Below are 26682 nucleotides of genomic sequence, written 5' to 3' on the forward strand. Positions count from 1 at the left end.
TAATAACAACCAATATACTTTAACAGAAAGCTTTATAGTTTACATGGTATTTTCACATATATCATTACATTTGGATGTTATCTTTTGTTATTTGTAAATTATATATATGCCTGGATCTTTTTAAAGTAATGGTTAATTTTGGATTGACAGTTAAACATCTTAGCTAAGATGAAAGACTACAGGCAAATGGAATGTCTAACAACCATTGACCAAAATATTTTTTTATTTTATATTTTACTCTTGTGTCATATTATATACAACATTTCATTCTTTCCACTTGGTATTTATCATCTGGGCAGAGAGTAGCATATAAATTATAAACATTCTCCATAAAACCCCAAAATAAGATAAATTATTCAAAATAATGAATTCATAACAATAATGGAAGAAATCAGAAAGTCTATCTGTAGGTCAGGTTTGACAGTTTTTGAAGTCTATAGAATAATACATTTTATACTCAAAACTACACTAGGTGTGTGACAGAGAAGACTAAGATGAGAAATAGAAAAAAAGTTAACCATCTTAATTTTGAAATGCCATGAGATGAGAAGAAATGCATCTGAATAAGTAGGCTTCCAAGAATTCTATAAAGTTAAAACAGCTAAGCTTGTATGCAGTATGGAATAAGTCTAATATAATTGTTAATCATATGACCATCATACATTTTAAATCAATTTAATTGAATAAAGTAGACAAAAATTATATACAAATACTCACGTATGGGCATCAAATTTGTTGGTCAATTTTCCTAAAATTTTACAACTAACTAAACGAGACTGGACTGTTTGGGAAAGTTGTGCCTTGGAAACAAGTGGGTTCAAAATCTAAAGAGAAAAGATTTAGAGAACAAATTCACAAAGTGTTATATATTCTTGCCACTAATGTCAGCTATTTTCCTAAAGGAATATTTTAAGGTCCCAAGTGTTTTTAAGGAACCTGAATTATAATGTGAGGTGCTCATAACCTGAATCACCTTGTTTGCCTTCTGGCTTACTAAGGTAAACGTGATGATAAATTACATAATTAAAAACCAATCAGGCACATAAAAACTGAATTAAAGCTTATGGTGAATTCTGCAGTGATCCGTATGCACATAAAGTATCATTGTGAAATGTACATTTTCAAAAGAAAAAAAATCAGATTACCGCATAGTCTGAAATTTATTTTTATTCCATATAAAATTTTCATATTTATCCTAAAGGGATGCAAAACAATATAGCTTCAAATAGATTCTATTAAGTAATTCTGTCACTTGAATGCAATTCTGATATTGTATTATGTACATGCTGGGCACTCAAAAACGCAACAGCATGGCAGACCGTAAAGAACTATGAAGATCAGATCCTGATTCTGGCCCCCACTCTTTAATTTGTCCAAGTAATCTTGCTATTTCTGGTCCCAAGGTGGCTCACCTACTTAAGATGGATATCAGAATATGTCATACTAAGAACCCTCCAAGTTCTAAAACTCGATGGCTCTGATAAAAAGTCAAGTGGTTTTTTCCTCTCAACAAAGTAGCCAGAAATTCTGAATACGTAATGATAAATACCATTTGAAACTCGAAGATGTAAAATAAAATAAACTGTGTATTTAAAATCTTAAAAATCACATAAAATAATACATGGCATTCTAGAGTAAAACCTGCATTCTACTATACAGCACTCTTCAAAAATTACAACAGGTGTGAACATTAAGTTCAATGTTTAAATGTGTGTAATCATCTAGATGTTTGGCATTAAGTTTACAAACATCCTCATAACTGAGTAAATCTTCCCACTTTCAACCAAGTATTTTGGCGTTGAGATAGGACCACGAACTGTATGAGGGCAAAGGACAAAAACACTTCATGAAATATAGAGGAATTTCATTGACAGACAACTACTTTTTAAACCACGAAATATTTGAAAAGAATATAGGGATGTTGTTCAAAGAATGAAAAATCATTTCATTAGAGAATAAATTTCCTTTCTAATTTTCTCATTCTCTCATTTTAATTTACTAAAACTTTTAGAGATGGGTATATTGAACAGTGTTAAAAATTTAAAAGCAAACAAGAAATTAGTAACAATATCTGCAACAAACATAACAAAAGATTCGCAACCTTGATAAACAGCACATAAAAACAGTGATCAAAGGATATGATCAGACAATTCCAAAAGAACAGAATTGATATAAATATATGAAAAAAATGTTCAACAGCGTAATAATAAAAAAAATTCCAATTAAAAGATAATTCCATTTTTTGGCCCATCAAACTAAATTGGAACACTATAGGGGCGCCTGGGTGGCTCAGTCAGTTAAGCATCTGCCTTCGGCTCAGGTCATGATCCCAGGGGTGTGGGATGGAGCCCTGGGTCGGGCTCCCTATTCAGTGGGGAGCCTGCTTCTCTCTCTCCCTCAAACCTTCTCCCTCTGACCCTCCATTTACCCTCCCCCTTGCTCATGTTCTCGCTCTCTCTCAAATGAATAAAAAAAAAATCCTTAAAAATAAATAAATAAATAAATAAATAAATAAATAAATAAATAAATAAAATTGGAACGCTATTGCTGAGTAAAGTCCAGGGAAACAGGCATTTCCACATATTGCCAGTAAGAGTCTTAAGAATATGAATGCCCTCTGACCTCCTAATTCCACTTTTTTGGAAGCTACAGTTAAGAAAATTTTCTGAAACTTAAAAAGCTCTACAGAGATGCTCATTAATGCCTTATTTTAATAATAAAATACTGAAAGCAGGCTTAAATGTTTAACAAGTAAAATATTTTGTACCTACTACCAATGACTTTAAAATAACACAGGAAAATAATGCTAAGTGAAAAATAACCATATAGAAATTCAACATCATTACTAAAAAAACAAAAAGCATGTATAGGGAAAAATCTGAAATGATTTTTCAGATTTTGGCTACATGCAGAACCATGATTTTTCTTCCTACTATTTTCTGTATCACTTATATTTTCCATAATGAACATGTGTTGCTTTCAGAGCGGGAAATAACCTTATTTTTCTTTTTAAATACCACTTTTTATCAAAAACAAAAACAAAAAACCTCAGAATGACTTACTTAATAGTATTTACAAAAAAAAAAAAAAGTATTACCTCATGTCTTAGGGTTTCTTTGGGCAATACTTCTATCACAGACAGAAGAGTCTCCAGCCAGGCATTGCTGACACCTGATTAACACAGAAAACACACACCAAATTAAATGTCTCACAAATTTACTTTCAAGTCAGCCATTAAGTTACAATATTTAATGATAAAATGGGATGATTATTTTTATTACTATTTGAAGAAGTTCCTCTTTTTTTTTTTTTTTTGCCTTGGCCAACATCTAGAAAACATTTATATCTTTAAAAAATAATATGGGGGGGGATATCTTTCAGCCAAATTGTGTATTTTTTTGCTGTACGATAATACTATACACATAAATAATGTAAAATTCAAAAATTCTAAGAAGAAAGTATAGATCATAAGATGAATTAATGGGTCTTCAGCCTTCAAGGACACTGAACTTGGAGGGTTTTGTAAGGAAAGAGCCATGGCTGTTTTCAGTCACACTAATGACCAGTTATCCTTGTCAGACTAACAAGATTCCAAAAACATCATGGCCACATCCAAGACACAATAAACAGGTACAGAATGAAGCATGCCAGGCTGCTAACCTGCATCCCGGTGTTCCAGATGTAGCAGAATGACTTGGAGGAAGGAGTGGGCATACGTATGAATTGACACCGAATCTTCCTGTAGAATGGTCAAGAATGACACCGCAGCTGTTAACTGCATTTCCACTCCTGCAACAGGCAGGACTTCCTGCATAATCAGAAAGAGTTTGCTATTACAGAGATGAGAGATCAGAAACTCTAAGTTTTAAAAATCCAAGGTCAGAGAAACCAAACATAGTCATATTCCACAAAATACATGACCTTTAAGGGTATGTACTTCCTCTTCTTACTTCAAGAAAACTCTATTAATCTGCTCCTTATTATTTAACTCATTACACCACAAAAAAGTTTAAATGTCTTAGGCATTTACAAAATAAGATTCCACTGCTTTTTAAAATGAAAATTATAAATATAGATAAACCTCTAAATAATAGAATAGGGATTTTGATAGCTCTCAATTTCTAATTTTGCTATTTGTATTGTACAGTTTGCCATCAGACCTAGAACAATAATATCAAAGGTCAATCACATGTGTTTTCGTTACTTGTACTTCTGCTTCAAAAAATAAACATTATGCATTTTACTATAAAAAAGGAATACACTTAATGGGCGCCTGGGTGGCTCACATGGTTGAGCGACTGTCTTTGGCTCAGGTCATGATCCCGGAGTCCTGGGATCGAGTCCCGCATCAGGCTCCCTGCTCTGCGGGAAGCCTGCTTCTCCCACTGACCCTCTCCCCTCTCATGCTGTTTCTCTCTCGCTCGCTCTCTAATAAATAAATAAAATCTTTAAAAAAAATAAAAAATAAAAATAAAAAGATAAAAAAGGAATACACTTAAGATTGTACAAATGTATTTTCCCCTTGAAACCACTGACGAGTACATAAATTACCATGCAGTAAACTGTTCTTAAAAGGAATTTTTTACATATAAGAATGTTTCTAAAAATTAATTATATTCATAGCCATCTCCATTCACCATTTAAAAAAATTAACATATATTCAAATTTTAAAACTACACGAGATATTAGTTTTCAACACATCAGAAAGTAAAAAAAAAAAATTTCATATAAACCTCATCAAAGATATTACTTCTCTAGAAGAGAAAGTGTGTGTGTGTGTGGGTATGTGTGTTTAACGTAAAGGTAGCTAAAAGTATTACTTTGCTTAATCAGTTATGTCAATTATAGGAATTGCCCTTGAATGCCTATTTTATAACTAACATAATAAAGTTGGTAGAACAACGTGGAACTTGCAGCCATAAAACAAAGTTTCATATCTGTGACCTTAAGAAAATTGTTCTCTCTGTATTATTTCCTAATCTATAAAATGTAAATTGTAGTACCATCTTCTCAGAGATTTAAATCATTTAAGCAGAGTTTTCATGACTTAGCAACTTGTGTAAACTGGGCATTTAAATAATGACCACTAGCTATCCACCGGTCTCCTCTACACGAGGCTAACAGGAATCTCATCTTGTCCACACCTGAACTGATCTCTCCCCAAAACCTGCTCCTCCTCCAATCTTCACCTTGGTAAACAGTGCATGACAGCCCTGACCTTCTGGTCGCCAATCCAAAAACTCTGAGGCCAGTCCTTAGCTCCTCTCAGTCCCTCACTCACCACGGATAGCCGGCCAATCCTGATCCAGAACCTGACCACTTGCCATCTCCACCACTACCACCCTGATCCAAGCCACCATCACCTTCAGCCTGAATTGTCCCAGTAACCTGTTAACTAGTCCCTGCTGCCATTTCTGCCCCACTACTGTCTAGTCTCTATACAGTAGCCAGAGAGATTCTTATAAAAAATAAGTCGGATCCTGGCACTTTTCAGCTCAACACTCTCCAAGGGCTTTCATCACACTCAAAATAAAAGTCAGTCTATGCAATGACTTCCCACATCTGTTCCCACTTCCCACTTTTCCCAGATTTCCACATGATTGGCTCCCTGATCTCTCCCAAGCCTTTATTCAAGTATCACCTTTCCAAGGAGCTCCTCCCCGAAGACCCGATTTTATACGGAAAGCCACTCCCCCACTCCAGCTCTCACCACCTCCTTTATATTACACATGTATGATCTCCACCATCCAACATGCTCACGTGCTTATGTTCCATCTCCCACCCCTAAACACGAGCTCCAGGACTGCAAGAGTTTCTGGCTGTTGTGCTCATAGCTGCACCCCACCTCCTTGCACATAGCAGGCATTCAGTAAGTAACTGCCAGATGACTCTTAGACCCTTTGACCTAAACCTTCTACTCTTGACACTCTCTCCCTTCACAGACGTTTTCCACATCCCTGCTGTCTTCTCCCCCAGTGCATCTCTGCAAACCAGGATGCACACCAAGTACTCAGACTTCTTGATTCATATGGTAGGACCATGGCCAGTCATCGTTCCGGGACGTGACAAGTCATTTTAGAGCAGAAGAAGCAGACTCGGGGTTATCGATGTTCTGCTGAAGGCCAGCGAGCTAGTGATTGGCAACTCTTAAGACTTAAAGTTTGTCTGCCTGATGCCAAAGCTAAGTACTGAAATTCTTCCTCGTGGATTCTACACTTCCATTCGTCATTTATTAAGGCCTGGCTTAAATCAATCCCAAGCCTTCATGGGGTAGTGTGGGAGATCTGGCAGTGGCTTTACTGTGGCAAATGTTTAATCGGCATGGTTAATTCCCAGGAAACCTACCACACATTCAGACTTTTGTTATCACACACACAAATATTATTTTACAAGGTTTTTCAACCAATACCCAATTACATATCTCAAGAGTTCTTGGCTGAAAGAAAAAGAGAAGGAATGATAGGTGTAAAGCAAAAGCAGCAACTGGTCTCTGAAATCGTGTGGCACAATCATATCTCCCTGCTTTATTGTTTCCAAAACAAACATCTGTTCCACACTAACCGTTCTGGATCCGGAAAACACTCTTAAAAGATTTGATGTGGCCAGTATACATCGCTTACAGGTTTCAGAACACACAGTCTTTATTTAGAAACAGAAAGTACTTTGCAGGGAAATATTAAACTATATTGTGAGGGCCACAGTGTACATTCCGGGTCACGGGGTCTGCGGTTTTAAGTTCCAAGAGATGTAATTCTGCCCCCCCTGAAAGCCATTAGAGACTCAGGTTTTGTACGTATGCAAACTTTATGCAAAAGAAGAACATGAGAAGCTCTCCAACTTCATATCTTCTTACTGCATTACTTAGTCTTGACTCCCGCGGCAACATTTGCCCCAACTATTTTGCATTTAATTTTCGAAAAATCCTCAAGTCTTATCAGGATTTGGATTTTTCTCTTGTTGTGCTGACTTCAACATCTGGGACTGTCCACTGTTAAGAAACCAGCACAGACTAAGAGATTTTATCACTGCTAAAAATCGATTTCTAAACATATTTTTCTGAAATATAATACAATAAGAGTTTGACACTTACCAGTAACTGTTCTCCTCCACAGAGTCACACCCTCTGGACAAACATAGTGAGATCCATACTCTCTGGGTAAATAAGTGTGCATCCTCATGGACCTTGGGAGACACTGAAAAGGAAATTCCTCTATTGCTTACGTGCATGCCTTAATGTCGGTTTGCCCCTCTTACATCCTATTGTATGGCTGGCATTCCAACCTGAACTCCTCAAAAATGAAATGAGACATTTGATAAATGAGTACATGGTACATCTCCAAATTTAAAAAACTATTCCCACTCGAGGAAGGAGAATGTTCTAGACACTTCTCTGTTTGAACTCATTCTGTAGTCAGCGTGAGTAGTACAAGACAGCGTTTTGTAAAACAGCATAATACAGTCCTTGCCTAGAGGGCAACTGCTCTATCTCCAATAAACCCACATTGTATACATCAGGAAGGTATTTCTCTTTACAATACACGACATAGAGAAACATTAAATAAATCACTGGCGTATTCCAAAAGAACAAATATTTTGGATTCACACATTTGGAAACTAAACTTACTAAATTAAACTGGTAAATATATTTACCACAAATGGTGCTGGCTAAAGGTAAAGGAGCCCTAACATTACAAAGTATCTTTGTATATTTTGAGAGAGAATATCATTGATTGCTTTGAAACTAAATAATAGGAATCTAAAAATTAAAACATTGAAGACTTGGGACATATGAAATATCTGGGGTTTTGAGGGTCATACTTGTGAGAACTTTTAGTGACTAACAATAATGGTAAACAGCTCTTTTCACTATGAAATGATAATATTTATATGACTGTAAAACTGAGTTAAATATTAATAATTGGAACATGCCAACTCAGATACCTTTAACAATTCACTATACCTCTTTTTTTTCCCCCATCACTGGCTGCCATGCTCTACACTAAAATAAAGGATGGGGAAAACTAGCTGAGAACCGTGAAAGTCAGAATCTGAGAGGAAAAACGGGAAAATAAAGTGGAGACAGGAACAGGACTAAGAGGGATGCGTTTTACCCTTCTTTAAATCTGTGTTTCAGTGATTAGCAAGGTTCATGAGGAGGTACACATAACAATACCCCAAAGATCTCTTTCCATAAAGGAAATACCAATGCCAACAGTAACTCTCATATCACTACTGTAGATGTGTGATCAAGTATCCTTCCATGCAAAATCATGACAACACCAAACAAAGAAATACATTTCACGACAGTGGTTTTGAAACTCAACTTCTAATTGGGCTACTCTGCCAAGTCATTTTTACATATCGTAAATTAGAATCATGTAATCTCACAATTTAGGCCTAGAATGTAAATAAAGAGCTATAGAGGGCCCCTGGGTGGCTCAGTTAAGCGTCTGCCTTCAGCTCAGGTCATGATCCCAGGGTCCTGGGATTGAGCACCACGTTGGGCTCCCTGCTTGGTGAGGAGTCTGCTTCTCCCACCCTCTGTTCCTCCCCACTGCTTGGGTGTTCTCTCTCTCTCGAATAAATAAATATTAAAAAAAAAAGAGCTATATAACACTGCGAAGAAAAGATGTGCTTATCAAAGAAATATCTATTTGCTGGATATAGTACTGTCAGTAACCATATCAAACAATCCATTGTGGCCATATTTAATTAGTCAAATATGTTTTGATTAAAGTATACGCTGTTTTCTTGGAGGGGGGAAGCAGCATTGGAAAGTGGCAAATGTCTATAAAGCAAGTGGAAACAGGGCTTTCCTTGTCAGTCTGTCCTAAGCTAGTCCCTTCTAATCTTCCTCTTAGTAGCCCAATGAAGATCCAATTCTGATAATATAATTTTAATTTCATTCACTATTTATTAAGCATCACACGAAGTATTCTGGGAAACTGGAGAAAAGTCAAACATTGTGCCCCTACCTTTGAGAGACTCCTCTTGCTTCTATACATTCAAACATTCAACAAATATTGAGTGACATTCAAGGCACTGAGCCAGGTGCTGGAGACTTCGCAATGAGGAGAGCTAGCAGTGTTAAAACTGTGATAAAAGCTAAGGATGAGAAGCACAGATGGTATAAGAACATCTAACAGGTGACCTGATCTCTTCTGAGAGGGGATCGGTGGGATGTGACACCTGACTTGTAAGAAAAGAGAGATAATTAGACAAAAGTTGGGATAAAGAAAGGTAAGGAAAGTATGGTGATTAACATAACAATAAAAAAATTAAAAAAAAAAAAAGGTAAGGAAAGCAAGTAGAGTAAGAAAGCAAGTGCTCCTGGCACTGAGAAGTAAGAAGGAGCATGGTAGATTCTGAAACTGAAAGATCAGTGTGCCTAGAGCACAGAGTGAAAGGAGGGGCTGAGGCTGATAAAGCAGAAAGAGCCCCGATTATGTAGGGCCTTGGATGCATTCAGCAAGAGAATACCCAAATTATAGTCTTAAATGCTTTGAAACAGCCTGCTGACTCTTAAGATGAAAATGAGTCAGAAAGTAGTACAGTAGGGTGGAATGGGAGGGAGGTGGTGGGCAGGGATCACCTGCAAAGCTATCACCCTCATCCAAGCAAACCCTCATAGTAGCTTGGATGAGGGCAAAGCTGGTGTGGCTGGAGGGAGGTGGGTGGATTCAACAGAATACTGGAGACATAACATAAACAGGACTGCATAAGCGAATAGTAAAACAGATGGTATCAAGGAGGACTCCCAAAATCCTGCCTTGAAAACCAGGGGGATAACAGCATTACACGTTAGGACAGGGGACATGGGAGGAACCCCAGGTGGTGAGGGGAAATGGCAGGAACTGAGTTTTGGACTTGTTAACTCTGAGAGTCCTTTGAGGCATCCAAGTAGAGATTACGGACAGAAAATTAGCATATACAGATCTGTTGCTCTGAAAAGTTGCTGTAAATAAGAGAATTTATATAGAATAGATGCAATTTATACAGATGATATATAAAGACTTGGGTATAGATGAGATTGCCTACACAGAAAACAGAAAGTGGAGATCTGCTACTGTTAACATAATTTCACCCCAACAAAATAAGGGGATTGAAGAACTCAAAGTTTAAAAAAAGAGATCCAACACAAATGTTTTGGCAGAATATTTAAAGTGCAAGATTATTCTTAACACATCCCTAGAAAACAATCAATTGTTTTGTGTGGGGGTAAGGGTGATGGCAGGCCATGGTGGAGGGTATATGCAGGTATACAAACAGAAACATTTTGGGTTAATATCATTCCAAGATTAAACCAAGAAGAATAAAATAAAAGGAAAGGGAACTTCGTAATGGCAGACTAGATCATTTTAATCAGCTCTCCTGATGACGATAATTAGCAAAAAATGACAAAATACAAAATTCATCTGCATAAAGGCATATGGAACCTAACAAGGCTACCCACTGAAAACTAAAAAATTACCCATACTAGATTACCCATCACTGGAATAATTGCCCATCCAAGATCTAAGAGAATATGGCATTCCAGAAAGGTAGGCATGTAATTTGGGGCCTGTTTTTCCTCTGGGGTCACTTGCTAATTCTAGAAAGGGCTCCTGAGAGGCTAAGAGCTTAAGTGACTTTTTTGAGTCTTGTGGATGCCGCAGTGGGATAGGCCCCCTGGGATAGGATAAGGATGATCCTGAAGCAGACTGGCATTTGTAGGATGAGCAGCTCAGCTTCAAACCATGCAATGCCTGACACTGGATTAACTGAGACTTTATTGTTAGTGCAGGTAAGTAGCTCCCAGAAGAAAACATATTCCTTTCTAGAGAAAGATGTCACCCTAGAGCTCAATCTATTTCTACAAGCAATTTATCAAATACAAGATCAAACACACAAACAATAATATGCAGACACATGAAGAGAGAAGATGATATGAATGAGAACCAGCAGAAGCAGAAAACAGAAATGCACTAAAAAGCGCTCCAAGTACTAGTGTTATCTGACACACATGTGGTTCATGGGTACGTGGCAGATTTTTAAAAGAGCTAATTAGAAATTCTAGACCAGAAAATAATAGACTAATAATAGTCAAAATCAGACTAGACATAAACGAATTGGTGAACTGCACTATGGGTCAGGTTAAATCACTCAGAGTCACAAAAAGAATGGAAAAGGTAAAAGACATAGAAGATACCAAGGAAAGGTCTAATATATGCGAAATTCAAGTCATAGAAGAAGAGCAGAGAGAGGATTAGGCAGAAGCATATTAGAAAAATGTCTGAAAAGATAACGGTCAGGGTTTTTTAATGCAAATATTCTAACAAATATTCAAATACATTTGCATGTATCTAATGACGAATGAGACTGAGCACCTTTTCTTATGCATACTGGCCATCCATAAATCTTCTTTGGTGAAGTATCTGTTCAAATTTTTTGCCTATATTTTAAAATTTGGGTTTTCCCCCCTATTCTTGAGTTTGGAGAGTTGTTTGTGTGTTCCAAACACATATCCTATATCAGATATGTGATCCCTGAGTATTTTCTCCCATTCTAGGTCTTCTCTTTTCATTCTCCTAACAATGTCTTCTGAAGAGCTAAAGCTTAAAATTTTCTTGAGGTCAAATGTATCAATTTTTTTCTTCTATGAATCATGCTTTTAGTATCATATGCAAGAAACCTCTGACCGACCCAAGGTCACAAAGATTTTGTTTTCTTCTAGAAGTTTTTACAATTTTAGTGTTTAACAGTTAGGTTTACAATCTATTTTGAGTTAAATTTTTTGTACATGGTGTGAGGTATGGACTTTTTCCCAATTAACACAGTGCCATTTGTTGAAAAGACTATACTCTACACTGAACTGTCTTTGCTCCTGTACTGAAATCCACTGGCAATGTATACGTGGGATTCATTTTTCCTCTGTATGTGTCCCACTGATTTATCTTCATATATATAATTATCACATAGTCTTAATTGCTGTAGGTGTATATTATGTCTCAAAATCAGTCAGCAAAAGTCCTCCAACTTTGCTTCTTTTTTTCCAAGTTGTTTTGGCTATTTCTGGTCTCGTGTATTTTCATATGAATCCTAGAATTAGCTTGTCATTTCCTATCAAAAACAAATAAACAAAAACAAAAACCTAACCTGCTGGAATTTTTACATTAAATATGTAGATTGCTATGGGAAGAACTGATATCTTAACAATATGGAGTCTTCTGATCCATGAACATGGGGTTTCCCTTCACTTACTTCATACATTATTTCTCTCAGCAATGTTCCACAGTCTTCAGTATACAGGTTTTACATATCATTTATCAGATTGATTCCCCAGGTATTACATACTTTAATGCTACTGTCATAGTTTAAGAAAAAACTTCAATGTGCAGTTGTTTGCTGCTAGTGTAGAAATACAATTGATTTTTATATTGATCTTGTAGCCTCCAACCTTTCTATACTCATTTAGTAGTTCTAGTATTTTTCTTTTGTAGATTCCATCATAGATAATAATGTTATTTTAAAAAATCATAATTACTTCTTTCTCTGCAATGTGAGTGCCTTTTATTAATTCTGTTGCCATACTACATTGGATAAAATGTCCAATATAATGTTGAACAAGGTGGTAAGAGTGGACACTCTTGGCTTATTCCTGATCTTAGGGGAAAGTATTCAGTCCTTCACCTTTAAGTATAATGTTACACCTATACATTTTTCAGAGGAAGCTCCTCTCTATCCCTAGTTTGTTGATTTTGTTTTGTTTTTCAGGAATGACTGTTAGATTTCTGTCAAATGCTTTTCCTAAATCTACTGAGATAACTGAATGCTGATGTATTTTTTTTCCTTTTTTTAGTTTGTTGGTATGATAACTCATATCAATTCGTTTTTTAACTTTGAACCAACTCTAAATTCCTGAGATAAACTCCAACTGGTCATGATGTATTATCCTTTTTTTATGTTGCTGAATTTGATTTGCTGTTTTTCAGATGTTTGCATGTAAGCTCATGAGGGACATGCATCCATAGTTTCTTGGTTTTATAAAGTCTATGTCTCATTTGGGTATCAGGGTAATGTCGACCTCATAGGATGACTTATTCTTACTTCCTTTATCTTCTGAAGAATTTGTGTAGAATTGTTACTTCATTTACATTTATCCAAATTTTTACCATTTCTGGTGCTCTTTATTTCATCATGTAAATTCAATGTCCATCTCTTATCACCTTACTTCTGCCTAAAAAAAAAACCTCCCTTAGCATTTCTTATAGAATAAGTCTGGTACAAAGAATCCTTTCAATCTATGTTTGTCTAAAGAAAATAGAATTTTGCTTTCATCCTTGAAAGATATTTCCACTGGGTGCAGATTTCTTGTTGACATTTTTTTTCTTGCTTTTAGTATTTCCAACATTCCACTGTCCTCTAATCTGCATTATTTCTGACCAGAAGTCTGCTTTACTGTCATGTTTGTTCCTCTGTTTGTAATGTTTCTTTCATCTCTGGCTGCTCCCAAGATTGTCTTTTTTTTTTTTTTTTTATTCATTCAGCAGTTTGATGATGATATACCTAGTGGGGTGTGTGTGTGTGGGGTGTGTGTGTGTGTGTGTGTGTGTGTGTGTGTGTGTGTGTGTGTGTTTATCCAGCTTCAGATCCTCTGGGCTTTCGGATCTTTGGGTTGTTGCTGTTCATTAATTTCAGAAAAGTCTTGGCCATTATTTCTTCTGTTCTACCTTTGTGTTTCAGTCTGGATAATTTCTCCCTTCAAGTTCACTGATTCTTTCCCCATCTGTGTCCAAACTGCTGATAAGCCCACTGAAGGACTGCTTCATCTCCAATATCATCCTTTTTATTTCTAGCATTTTCAGTTGATCATTTTATACCTTCCATCTCTCTGTTGAAATTCCCTATATGTCCATGCACAACAGTCTGAGGAAATGGGCCGTGTTGTGTTCCCATCCCCAAGCAGCAGTAACCCTGCATCAGCAAGGGAGAGTCTCTCCAGTCTCCTGTCCTGCAAGGCAAAGAGGCCTGTGGAAAGGAGCTTGCTAGTGGGTGCAAAGTTCCTTGTGTCTGGAGCTCCAAGTTATTCTAAACTCCATGATAAGCGAGCCCACAATCAACCTTTAAAAACTTGTCAAAATTTTGGCTGATTGTTTTCTAACAACCTTCTGTGGTGGCCAGTTCTTCCTCCTATACCCTGTCAAAAGTCAGTGTTCCTGTGTCCCATCTTTCCTCAGAGGGGCCGTTGCTCTTCTGAATTCAGCTTTCTATGGATTCTGTGACTAACCTATTGTTATTAGGACAGGAGTGATGTTTCCTTGCTCCTTTCCACACCCTAAATAGAAGTGGAACTGACTGCTTTGTTTTTGAGTCCTGAATAATCCTTCCGCCCTTATAAGCTTAACTAAACATTTAAAAGAATGCTTGCTGTACTTTATCTAGAGCTTCTAGATGTTCTAAGAAATTTCTAGGATATTAGTGCACCACTGCCAAAGGTTAGTTAATCCATAAATTTTAATCAAACATTACAGATATGTATGACAGTATAGTATATAGTTTCTAGGTTTTATACTTTTGCAATGATTGTAAATAAAAATATCTATAAATAATCCTAAATATCACTCAAATGTCTTAAATCAGAAACAATATTCAAGTATTAACAGTGGTCCCACTATCACAGAAATAAAGTATTTGCTAATTAAGAATTTCAAAAGTTCTAGTTCATTTTTTATGGTAAGCAAGGTAAAAATAACAAATGAATAACTAAGAAACTCATGTGAGAACACTGGTCTCCAATAGAATTTATTGAAAGGCAGTATTTTTAGGTTTATTAGGAATATTAGCTACTATAACATTTATATATGTCCAGAAAAACTATATACTCAGTAAATGTTTCCATTGAATTTAATTACTGTAAAATAATCAATGACGTTAATCCATTTTATCCTTAAGCACAAATAGATAAAAAGACACAACATAAACATTATTTTCAAAATGTGTATGGGTCAATGTACTTTTATTTTTGAACTATAAACTGCAGCAGAAAGAGTAATTTGTATCATCTGTTCATGTTCCCTAATTCCTTTGGTTAATCCTGCCTCTTTTTTTTTTTTTTAAGTGAACTAGACAAAATGTTATATAATTTTATGCTTCTTAGCCCGTAAAACCTCCTCGTAAAGTCAATTCTAACCCTGATGGTTGTTTTCCATTAGCTTACGTTATAGGCATTATTTCATTTTCTTCCTTTACATTAGAGTGTCCCTAAATGCTTAGCCTGTCAACAGACTACTACACTGTGCACTTAAGACCTGTAGGGTGTCTGGAACACCATGTTCTGTTTATTATGTATAAATGTGTTGCTTTCACAAAATCCATTTGCTTTTCTCAGGATGTAACTTTTTAACTTATCTCAGAAAACATCACCTACAGTGAGGAAGACAAGTACTTTTACTTTTGAGCTGCAAATCAAAGAAAAAAGCAATTTGTATCTTCTGTTTATGCTCTTTAATTCTTTTAGTTAAGACTATTTCTCTTTTTCTTGGTGAACTGTACAAATAAGTTATGTAATTTCATGCTTCCTAGAAAGCTCCCAACAAAATATTCATAGTCAAACACTGAATTTTTTAAGCCTGGATCTTCTCAACTGTGAAATGAGAATAAATACATCATGTAGAGTTGTGATGAGATGTTTCAAAGGGTGTGTCTAAAGCCGTAAGCACAGTACCTGGCCCACAGAAAGTGTTATGTTATTATTGGTTATCCACACATCTGTGCTACTTGAAATAAGACTTTAAAAGTAAGTAAAGCTAAGTTTTTTATTCACATATATCTATATTTACACAGTAAAGGTTTTCTTTAAACAGCTGAAAATGAAATCTTTTTTTAAAAAAATCAACCTATATTCAGTAGATGTAAAATAATAAATAATTGCATTGGCAGAAACTTCTATTTTTTCTATTATTTCCATTAATGAAAATAATGCCATATAAAATTAATAAAGCTAATGAATCTTTTCAGAATCAGATTGGTAGACCACATCTGCTAATCTCAAATGACTAAATTTCATATTGATTGATTATGTCTCTTTTATTCCTTCCTTATTATGCATCTTTCTCCACTCCCCCAAAAAAGGTCTCTCTAGGACCATAAATCAGCATCATATCACTCTACTGATATCCCATTTTTACTTCTCATCCAAGAATGCCATCAGTGGATCAGGCCAATATGTCATTTGTCTTTCAGGCAGACGCTTACTGTCTTAGAATATTACGTTCAATCGATGCTCATTTTTAAATCATTGTTTATTATTTTGTGGAAAAGAATTCAAACTTAATCAATAAAGACCACAGGAAAAAATGTTATTTCTTTTTCAAAGGATACCCTATGATTAAGTCGTTGAACATGAATACATTATAACACTACATTTAAAAGTGTCTCCAATCCAGGAAACTTAAGTTGGAGGTCAAAATATTTCCTTCCTGGAGTCTTATTTAAACTTAACCTTGAGAGGAGTGACCTGATAGCATTATCATTCACTGTACACTTTGGATAAAATTTACAAAGTGAATTGCAGAAATACCATGGATTAGCTCAATTCTAATCCTGACTTGGTTTCTGCCATTCTTAATCTTAAATTCCTTCATCTCTAAGACAGTGAAAATAGCAACCCATCTTAAAAACCATTGTTCAGTTAATATATTATTGTAAGGATGAAATGCAAATGCAATACAACAACAAAATAAATAAAAATATCACTGGTGAAATTTTATACTACATAAGACCAGAAAGAAATTCCTCATCAGTGTCTGAGGCTCTTTAAGGTGAAGATAAGCTAAAGGGTGAGCTCTAAAAGCTGCTTATCCTACTCTTGTGAATGTGCTAACAAATCTCAGGAATGATGAGTTTCTTACAGAATATTTATTGTTCATAACTTTAAATTCTCTAAAAGTAAATCAATCACAGATTAGTAAGTACGCAAACTACTGTTCCCCATGGATTTAATAAACAACCAACCAAGACACTCAAAACCAGCAGAACCATACAGATGCTCAAGCCAGAAATCTGGAAGGCATCTCTCACTTCCCACATCTAATTCATAGGAAGTTCTGTTCATTTTGCCTCAGTAACTGTATCTCTAATATAGCCACTACGCCCCTCTGTCCCAGCTAGCTGGCCTAATCCAAGCCAACTTCCCGTATCACAAGGTCCAGTGCTGTACCTTCCTAATTCTTCCACTCCAAGCCACTCGCCACACAATTACCAAAATGATCATCCTAAAATGTAAATGGGATAAGCCACCGCTCTGCTCAACGGCTTTCCACTGGCCTAAGAAAGAATACCTTTTGCGTGTTCTGTCACTGACCATCTCTCTAACCTCTTTTCAAGTCACACCCCACCCCTGCCTGCTGCATTCCAACCACGCATGCCTCCTCCAGTTCCAGCCAGGAACTGCCTGGACCACTCATTCCTGACTCTTCAAATGGCTGCTTCCTCCTACGCCTTTGGTTTTCAGTTCCTCAAAGCGGTTTTCCTTGACCTCCCAAAGCACAGCAGGTAAGCCTGTCCCTTTAACCTGTTCTTCAAGGCACTTACTTGTTTTATGTCTGTTTCCCCCACTCTGGCCTGGACCCTCTGAGGGCAAGTTCTCTGTTTTGTTCACCTCTGATCTTCTCACTGCTTACAACAGTGCCTGGCTCAGTCAATATTCATGCAGGAATGAGAATGTCATTATTACTAAATGCTCACTTGGGGATACAAGATTGCTGTTTTTATATAAAATCAACTAAGGAATTATGGCCATGGCAAAAGAGAATAAAGTGGCTATGTGTGATTTTTGTCACAGTTTTATCACTTGAATGTAACCATTCACAGAAGGCAGAACTGAAGAAGGCGTTAACTATGAGTACCAATAAATCTTCACAATATCTGAATATGGTGATTTAAAAATGATTTGCACATAACATAGGTTTTATAATTTGAAATGGAGCTCCTTAAATGTTTAGCTGCCCATATTATATATTAAATCCTCTATAAAAGTCACTATTATTACCCCCATCAAGTCTTTCCAATATACTTAATTCTTCACTATTTTTACACAAAGTCAGAATCACACAATTAAATACTCTCCTAGGATTGTTCTTTAATTGTTTTCCATAGTCTTTAGGCCATCCTGCATAGAATTTAATCTAGGACTGTCTTCTACCCTTTTGGTATCTTTTTTAGGACAAGACAGAATAAATGAGAGTCCTAAATAAATGGTGTTTGTTGATTAAAGAAATGAATGAAATCTTTTAGCACTAAATAAAGGCTTCCTTAGTACATATTCATTAGCATACATTTTCTTTATATCCATTTATTCAGTTAACCTTCTATATTAGGGATTAACTTTTAAGGTAAGTTAAAAGCTTATTAAAATCTTATCTTCTATAACTCAGTTATATAATTTTAGCAAATACATTTGATCCTTTATATAAATATGCTGTATATATAAGTGTATAATATTCTTTATACATTCCCATGAAATTAAGATTTTTCAGGAGTTATTACTTGACTTTATTATGAACTCATTAACGAAAGGATTTTTTCAAAATAATTGTGAAACCTCTAAAGGCCACTATTCTCCACCTTTCATCTTTTAATTTTGCTTTAAGAAAGTGTGGATGCTCAGTAGGCTGTCCATGAACCAGATTTAGCCTGCTCAACACAGAGTGTATAGCATGCTCGGTATTTTTAGCTTTAAATCAAATTCACTTACCTACAATAATTCCTTAGTCAAGGAGACTTAACCACTATCACTTAACTGGCACTTCCAGGTGTCATGCCAAGAAGCTTAGGTCAGTTACTATCACTGAAATTGAATGTGAAATTAAACCTGGATGGTGGAGACTTAATTCCATTGAAAATACAGCATGATTCTGGGGAAAAGAGCTATGAAAAATGGATTCACTTTTGAATCACATGCAAAGCCAAAATAAACATTTTCTCAATTCACTATTGTAACCAGTAAAAAGAAATTCATAGTGCCTGCATAGAAATGTGGGCATCTTGTAAAAATAACATGCTATAACCCTGACCTAAATCATAGTGACCAGAACCATGATGTGTATGTCTAAAAATGAAACTCAAGAACACATTTATAGTTTTTAAACACATATAAATTAATAAAAAATTATGAACAAGCTATAACCAACCAGAAAGTCAAAGCAAGTATACAAAACTCACTATCAGCATAGTCCCCATTAGTATGTAACCTCCCTGACCCTAAATAGTAGGTAAGCTCCCTAAGGACACATAAGCTGTTGTCTGTTTTGCTCATTCAAGTTCTTACAATAAAAACAACACTCTGCACACAGTCACAGATAAATAACAAATACTATGTATCAAATATTTAATATTATATATTAATAATCAATAAATATTAAATACCAGAAACGAATGTTCTAATAAAGCAAAGATTTTTGTTTAAAGCAGGAAAACTAATTCTGAAGGAATTTGGGAATCAATAAATAAATATAAAACTAAAACTGTGATGGCAATTCAATCTTTATTTGGTGATTCTTTAGAAGTCACTAGAGAGTGATTATTAGGAATATTAATTATCAGTGTTGTAGAAATACTATTAAAATAAATTTAAATCAACAGAATACCAAATAAGATAGCTATGATTTCATAAGACTAAGGAAGATGATTTTTTTTTTTTTTGAGCTACTGAAAAGCTAACTTTATTAAATAAAATGTCTTGGGGCACCTGGGTGGTGAGTCAATGAAGTGTCCAACTCTTGGTTTAGGCTCAGGTCGTGATCTCAAGGTCACCTCACGGGGCCCCCCTGTCGGGCTCCACACTTGACAAGGAGTCTGCTTGAGACTCTCTCTCCCCCTCTGTCCCTCCTCCCTCCCCCTGTGCATGCCCACTCTCTCTCTAAAACAAACAAATCTTTTTTAAAAACAAAATGTCTCTACTGAGAAAATGACTAAAGAAATATTTACAACTTAACATCTGGATTTTTCCCATTTTCAATTTTCCTAAATATTTTCATTATAACTCAAAATGTGTATTATAATACTTCCTCCACTCCACAATTAGGTACAAAAGATCAGCCATCCAAAACTCTGACATCTCCTCCTGATAATGACAACGTGCTACTGGGAAAATGGTAAATTCAAATCTTATTTCACACCAACTTACTCTAACTTTCGGCAAGACTCTCCGAAGTGTCTCAGCAGGATTCTGTCGCATCAGAAATGGAAGATTTGCAATCACACTTGTTCCTTGGATACCTTGGCCAGCACTTACAAAGAAAACACAAATTTAACATTTGTAATGACAAGCCGAGTGCCTAGTTTACAACTATAAAAAGCAGGGAATTTTAATGATAAATGCTCACAGACACCTGACAAAGTTTTAAACTTTAAACACATCACTTAGATATAAAAATAAAACCAGACCTGAAATTTCATTAAGTAAATCTTATAACAAATGCATGAAGATATGAATCATGCTTCCTCTAAAACAAGACTCTCTACATACTTGTCTTAAGTCTAAAAGTCTCGAGGCGATTTTTAAATACTTCCTATAAAACTCTACCTCATTTTTTCCTGTGACCAGCCAGTTTACTGTACTTTATAAAAAAATATGTAGATGTTGTAAAATTTCACTATGGTAAAATATTAATAACCATAACAACAGCAGGGACAGCAACAAAATCGACTTACCACAGACTCATAAACTTTCTTCTGGTACAATGAAACCACTGTTGCACTAGCTGGACTCTAAAAGTTGCCAGAAACTTCTTAAAGATATATTCATTATCCTCAAAGCTCAGTGAGGTATATTTGCATGGTACCTTTTTGATATAACATTCATTAGGTCAGTAAAGCTTTCCCAAAATAATCTCAGTGACACTCTAGGGGCCTAACTACCTTGGTAGAGGTGTTCAGATTCTTCTGAAAAACTATTTCCATACAGAAAAGTCTTTGTTTGAAAGCATTAGCTAAGCAACATGTGCACATACTTGAAACATATATTTAAAAGATGCTAGTCAATGTGGCACCACCTCAGATGGAAATTCTACTTTTTCTTAACCGATACCAATTTAAATGTTAATTGCCGACACCATAGTATTTATTTTAATTAAAATTATTTTTACTTATCACTTCAAATAGAACTTTTGTGATTATCTGTACATAAGACCTTAACATGGTTTCTTAAAGAATTTCTTAAGGTATTACATTTATTGGCCTCAGAGTTTAATAAGTTCTGTTAACAAGAATCACATCCTGATTCTAAATGGAGTTGCCCCGTTGTGAAGAAAGCCTTTTCCCCTGTTGCAATATGGCAGTGAAATATAGGTCAGTACAATCGTTTCACATCCTTGACGCTCTCAAAGTGAATACTCGAAAAGACAACGTGCTTTCCTTCCAAAAAGGAAATGAGAAGAGAGTGAAAGAAGGGACCCATGCCAAGATGGCAAGAAGATCAAAAAAGGGAAATTAGAGTTGCATATACTATAGGTGACCCTTGAACAACATGGGGTTGGGGAGCCATCCCCCTACCCAGTCAAAAATCTGCATGTAACTTTCAGCTCCCCCAGAACATAACTACTGTTGATCGGAAGCCTAACTGATAACATAAACAGTTAATTGATACATATTTTGTATATGTATCCTACTGTAATCTTACAAATAAAGCTAGAGAAAATAAAATGTTATGAATAAATTCGTAAGAGTAAAATACATGTACAGTACTGTAATGTATTTACTGAAAAAAATTTGCATATAAGCCAACCCGTGCAGTTCAAACCCATGTTGTTCAAGGATCATCTGTACTACTAGTGGGTCAAATAATGGCCCTCCATAAGATATGTCTGCATCCTAATCCCGGAACCTGGGAATGTTATCTTAATTTGACAAAGGATCTTGAGACCAAGAAATCATCCTGGATTATCCAAGCAGGCTATAAGCCCAATAACAAGTGTCTTTAAAAGAGACACTCAGAGGGGCGCCTGGGTGGCTCAGTCGTTAAGCGTCTGCCTTCGGCTCAGGTCATGATCCCAGGGTCCTGGGATCGAGCCCCACATCGGGCTCCCTGCTCAGCGGGAAGCCTGCTTCTCCCTCTCCCACTCCCCCTGCTTGTGTTCCCTCTCTCGCTGTGTACTCTCTCTGTCAAATAAATAAAATCTTTATTATCTTTAATAATAAAAAATAAATAAATAAAATCTTTTTTAAAAATGAAAATATAAATAAATAAATAAATAAATAAATAAATAAAAGAGACACTCAGAGAAGAAGACAAACCAAACAGAAAAAGGGAATCTGATCACAGAGCAGAGATGGGAACAATGCTGCCACTAGCCAGGGAATGCCAACCACCACCAGAAGCTGGAAGAGGCAAAGAACAGAGTCCCCTAGAGTCCTGCTAACACCTTCATTTCCACTTGGTGATACTGATTTCAGAACAAGTAAAAGAATAAATTCCAAAACAGTGAGAGAATAAATTTTTGTTTTTAGGCCATCCAGGTAGTGGTGATTTCCCACGGCAGCCACAAGAAACACACCACTAAAGAACTGGAAGAGAGGAGAAATATCTGAGAAAGTAATGTTTTATAAGACAATTTCTGGCCCAAAGCAGAGGTTCAGTGTGTCCTGAAAGGATGGATGAATGGATGATTCATTAGATGAACTGATGCCAGGAATATTTAATATTGAACAGAACACTGGTGAATTTTATTCACTAATTTTGCAATTAGGCAAAAAACAATATGGTATCAGGCATCTAATAGATGTGGGATGCCTGGGTGGCTCAGTCAGTTAAGCGGCTGCCTTTTTTTTGGCTTAGGTCAGGATCCCAGGCTCCTGGAATCCAATCCCATGTTGGGCTCCCTACTCAGCGGGGAGCCTGCTTCTCCTTCTGCCTGCCACTCCCCCCGGCTTGTGCTCTCTCTCTCTCTCTCTGACAAATAAATAAATAAAAATCTTAAAAAAAAAAAAATCTAATAGATCTGAAGACCGAACATTGCACTGAGGAAACATAAAAACAAACAGAAAACAGGGGTGCCTGGGTGGCTCAGTCATTAAGCGTCTGCCTTCCGCTCAGGTCATGATCCCAGGGGCCTGGGATCGAGCCCCGCATCAGGCTCCCTGCTCAGCGGGAAGGCTGCTTCTCCCTCTCCCTCTGCCCCTGCTTCTGTTCCCTCTCTTGCTGTGTCTCTGTCAAATAAATAAATAAAATCTTTATAAATAAATAAATAAATAAATGGCAGATTTAAGCCCAAAATATCAATAATTACATAAAATATAAATAGTCTAAATTCATCAATTAAAGGACAGGAAATGGCAGAGTGGATTTAAAAATATGACTCAACTAAATGGAGCCTACAAGAAACTAATCTCAATGATGGACTCTGAAAAACAAACTGAGGTTTCTGGAGGGGAGGAGGGTGGGGGGATGGGTTAGCCTGGTGATGGGTATTGAGGAGGGCACATTCTGCATGGAGCACTGGGTGCTATGAACAAACAATGAATCATGGAACAGTACACCAAAACAAATTATGTAATATATGGTGATTAACATAAGAATAAAAAAATTTTTTAAAAAAGGTAAAAAAAAAAAAAAAAGAAACTAATCTCAAATAGAGCAATAGCAGCATGTTGAAAATAAAGGACAGAAACAGGAATCAGAAGAAAGCAGGAGAGGCTAGATTAGTACCAGATAAAGTAAACCTCGAGGAAAAAATCACCAGAAACATTAACATTATATCATGATAATAGAGACCACCCGCCAGGAAGACACGGCAATCCTAAACGTGTATACACCAAATAGAACTGCAAAGTATGTGAAACAAAAGCCTACACAACTGAAAAGAGAAATAGACACATTACACACGTACATGGACATTTCCACAACCCTCTTTCAACAACGGAACAAGGAGACAGAAAATTTATCAAGGACATAGGAGAACTCAACAACAGCATCAGCCAACAAGATCCAACTGTTATTTATAGTACACTCTGTCCAACAACAGATTACATATTCAAGTGCCCAAAGGATGTATGTCTAAAAAGACCACATCCTGAGCCATAACACAATCCTCAACAAATATTTAAAGCTTGAAATCAAGGGCACTTGGGTGGCTCAGCTGGTTAAGTGTCTGCCTTCGGCTCAGGTCACGATCTCAGGGTCCTAGGATCCAGCCCGGTAGCAGTGACGGGGGGCTCCCTACTCAGAGGGGAGTCCACTTCTCCCTCTCCCTTCGCTCCTCCCCCTGCTCATGCTCTCTGTCTATCTCTCTCTCAAATAAAATAAAATCGTAAAAATAATTGAAACCATACATTGTTTCCTCTGATCACAATGGAATCAAACTAGAAATCAATAATAGATAATTTAAAATTCAAAAGTTCTTGGTGACTAACACACTTCTACATGATGCATGGGTCAAAGGAGGAGTCCCAGGAAAATAAAAAAATACATCCACCTGAATGAAAATGAAAGTACAACATATCAAAATTTGTGGGACACAGTGAAAGCAGTGCAGAGAGGGAAATTTATAACACTAAATAAAATGCATACATTAGAAAAGAGGAAAAATCTAAAATAATAATCTTTCTACTATGAGAACCTAGAAGAACAAAGGAATCACAATAAAAACGGAAGGAAATAGTAAACAGAAGAAAGTAATGACATAAATACAGAAAATGATATAGAAAATAAATTTTTAAAAAAACCTCATTCTTTTAAAGGATCAATAAAATTAGGGCACCTGGGTGGCTCATTCAGTTAAGCAACAGACTCTTGATTTTGGCTCAGGTCATGATCTCAGGGTCATGAGATCAAGCCCTGTCACTTCTTGGCCTTTTGGCTAAGATCAAGTACACGAGATTGAGCCCTGCATCAGGCTCCATGCCGGGCTTAAGATTCTCTCTCTCCCTCTCCCCCGCCCATTCATTCTCTCTCTGCCCCCCCAAAAAAAGAAATAAATAAAGGATCAATAAAACTACCTTCTAGTAAGACTGGCAAATTAAGAATGAAAGAAGACACAAATTATCAACATCAGGATTGAAACAGCATATCACTACAAACCCTACAGACACCAAAAGGATAATAAGAGAATACTATAAATAATTTGACATATATAAATTTGAGAACTTAAACCAAATAGACCATTTCCTCAAAAAAAAAAAAAAACACAAACCATCATAACTAACCCGATTCAAAATAGATCATTTGAATAGTCCTACAACCATTAAGGACACTGAATTCTTATGTCAAAACTCCTTAAAGAAATCTCCAAGTCCAGATAATTTCACTGGAGAATTCTACCAAACATCTAAGGAAGAAGTAACACCATTCTACACAATCTGTTTCAGAAAACAGAAGAAGAGAATATTTCCTAAATTACTTTATGAAGCTAATATTACAGAAATACAAAACCAGGCAGAGACCAAAAAGAAAAACTTCAGAACAATAACCTTCATAAATACAGATGCAAAAATTCTTTTTTTTTCAGATGCAAAAATTCTTAACAAAATATTAACAAGTAAAATACAGTGATATGTAAAAGGAAAAGTTATATACCATGACCAAATGGGGTTTACTCCAGGGATGCAACGTTGGTTCATTTTTCACAATCAGTGTAATCCATATTAACAGGTTAAAGAAGAAAAATATCCATGATCATATCAATCAGTGAAGAAAAAAACATTTTTTTAAAGATTTTATTTATTTGAGATAGAGAGAGAGAGAGAGAGAGAGCACATGAGGGGGGAGGATCAGAGGGAGAAGCAGACTTCCTGCCGAGCAAAGAGCCCGATGTGGGACTCGATCCTGGGACTCCAGGATCATGACCTGAGCCGAAGGCAGTCGCCTAACCAACTGAGCCACCCAGGCGCCCGAAGAAAAAAACATTTGACCAAATTCAATACATGCACACTGAAATTACAAATACAATACCACTTGAAAAAATGAAATACAAAAGTAGAGAGCACAATTCATATCAAAACTCTAAACAAGATTTTTGGGAGACACAGACAATATTTTTCTAAAATTTATAGGGAAAGGCAAAGGAACTAGAATTCTTGAAAAGACAAAAATTATACAAATGGAGAACCAGATTAGTGGTTTTCAGGATTTGTTAAAGATGGGTGTAGGGAGGGAAATGAACGTAACTAGACAGTGACAGAAATCTTACCTATTCTGATCATATCAATATCAACATCCTGGTTGTGTTGTACTATAGTTTTTCAAGATGTTACTATAGGAGGAAACTAGGTGAAGTGTGTATATGGGTATCTCTGTATTATTTACTCCTGTATGTGAATCTATAATTATCTCAAAATAAAAAGTTTAATTTAAAAAAATCAATGAGAGAATTCTTTAAAAACACATATGTGCATCTCAATAGATGTAGAAATCTGACAAATTTAGCATTCATTCATGATTTAAAACTATCAGCAAACCAAAAATTCCTAGATAAAGAATGCCCTTCAGATAAAGGGCATCTATGAAAAACACAGCTTTCTTCATATTTAATGGTAAAAGAATGAATGCTTTCTCCCTAATCAGGAACAAGACAAGGGCGCCTGGGTGGCTCAGTCGTTAAGCGTCTGCCTTCGGCTCAGGTCATGATCCCAGGGTCCTGGGACCGAGTCCCACATCGGGCTCCCTGCTCCGCGGGAAGCCTGCTTCTCCCTCTCCCACTCCCCCTGCTT

At 36.2% G+C, this 26682-nt stretch overlaps 1 protein-coding gene across 5 annotated transcripts in view; it reads right to left on the reverse strand.

The window, feature by feature from the left end:
- The window catches only part of PPP4R4 (protein phosphatase 4 regulatory subunit 4), a 104672-nt gene that overhangs the window by 49755 nt on the left and 28235 nt on the right, over positions 1 to 26682 (reverse strand). For 3 of the 5 annotated variants that reach the window (XM_027571050.2, XM_027571047.2, XM_027571046.2), the window contains 4 exons: positions 20165 to 20267; positions 3661 to 3808; positions 3098 to 3171; positions 718 to 824 (listed from right to left, as the gene is read on the reverse strand). In XM_027571050.2, coding sequence (XP_027426851.1) covers positions 718 to 824; positions 3098 to 3171; positions 3661 to 3808; positions 20165 to 20215 — 380 coding nt within the window. In that variant the 5' untranslated portion in view covers positions 20216 to 20267. Of the gene's footprint in view, positions 1 to 717; positions 825 to 3097; positions 3172 to 3660; positions 3809 to 7090; positions 7194 to 17571; positions 17607 to 20164; positions 20268 to 26682 lie in introns of those variants that run through there. The other 2 variants (XM_027571049.2, XM_027571048.1) reach the window with 2 other exon arrangements.

Source organism: Zalophus californianus, chromosome 6, assembly GCF_009762305.2.
Source record: "Zalophus californianus isolate mZalCal1 chromosome 6, mZalCal1.pri.v2, whole genome shotgun sequence".
In the NCBI taxonomy this organism is placed as follows: Eukaryota; Metazoa; Chordata; class Mammalia; order Carnivora; family Otariidae; genus Zalophus; species Zalophus californianus.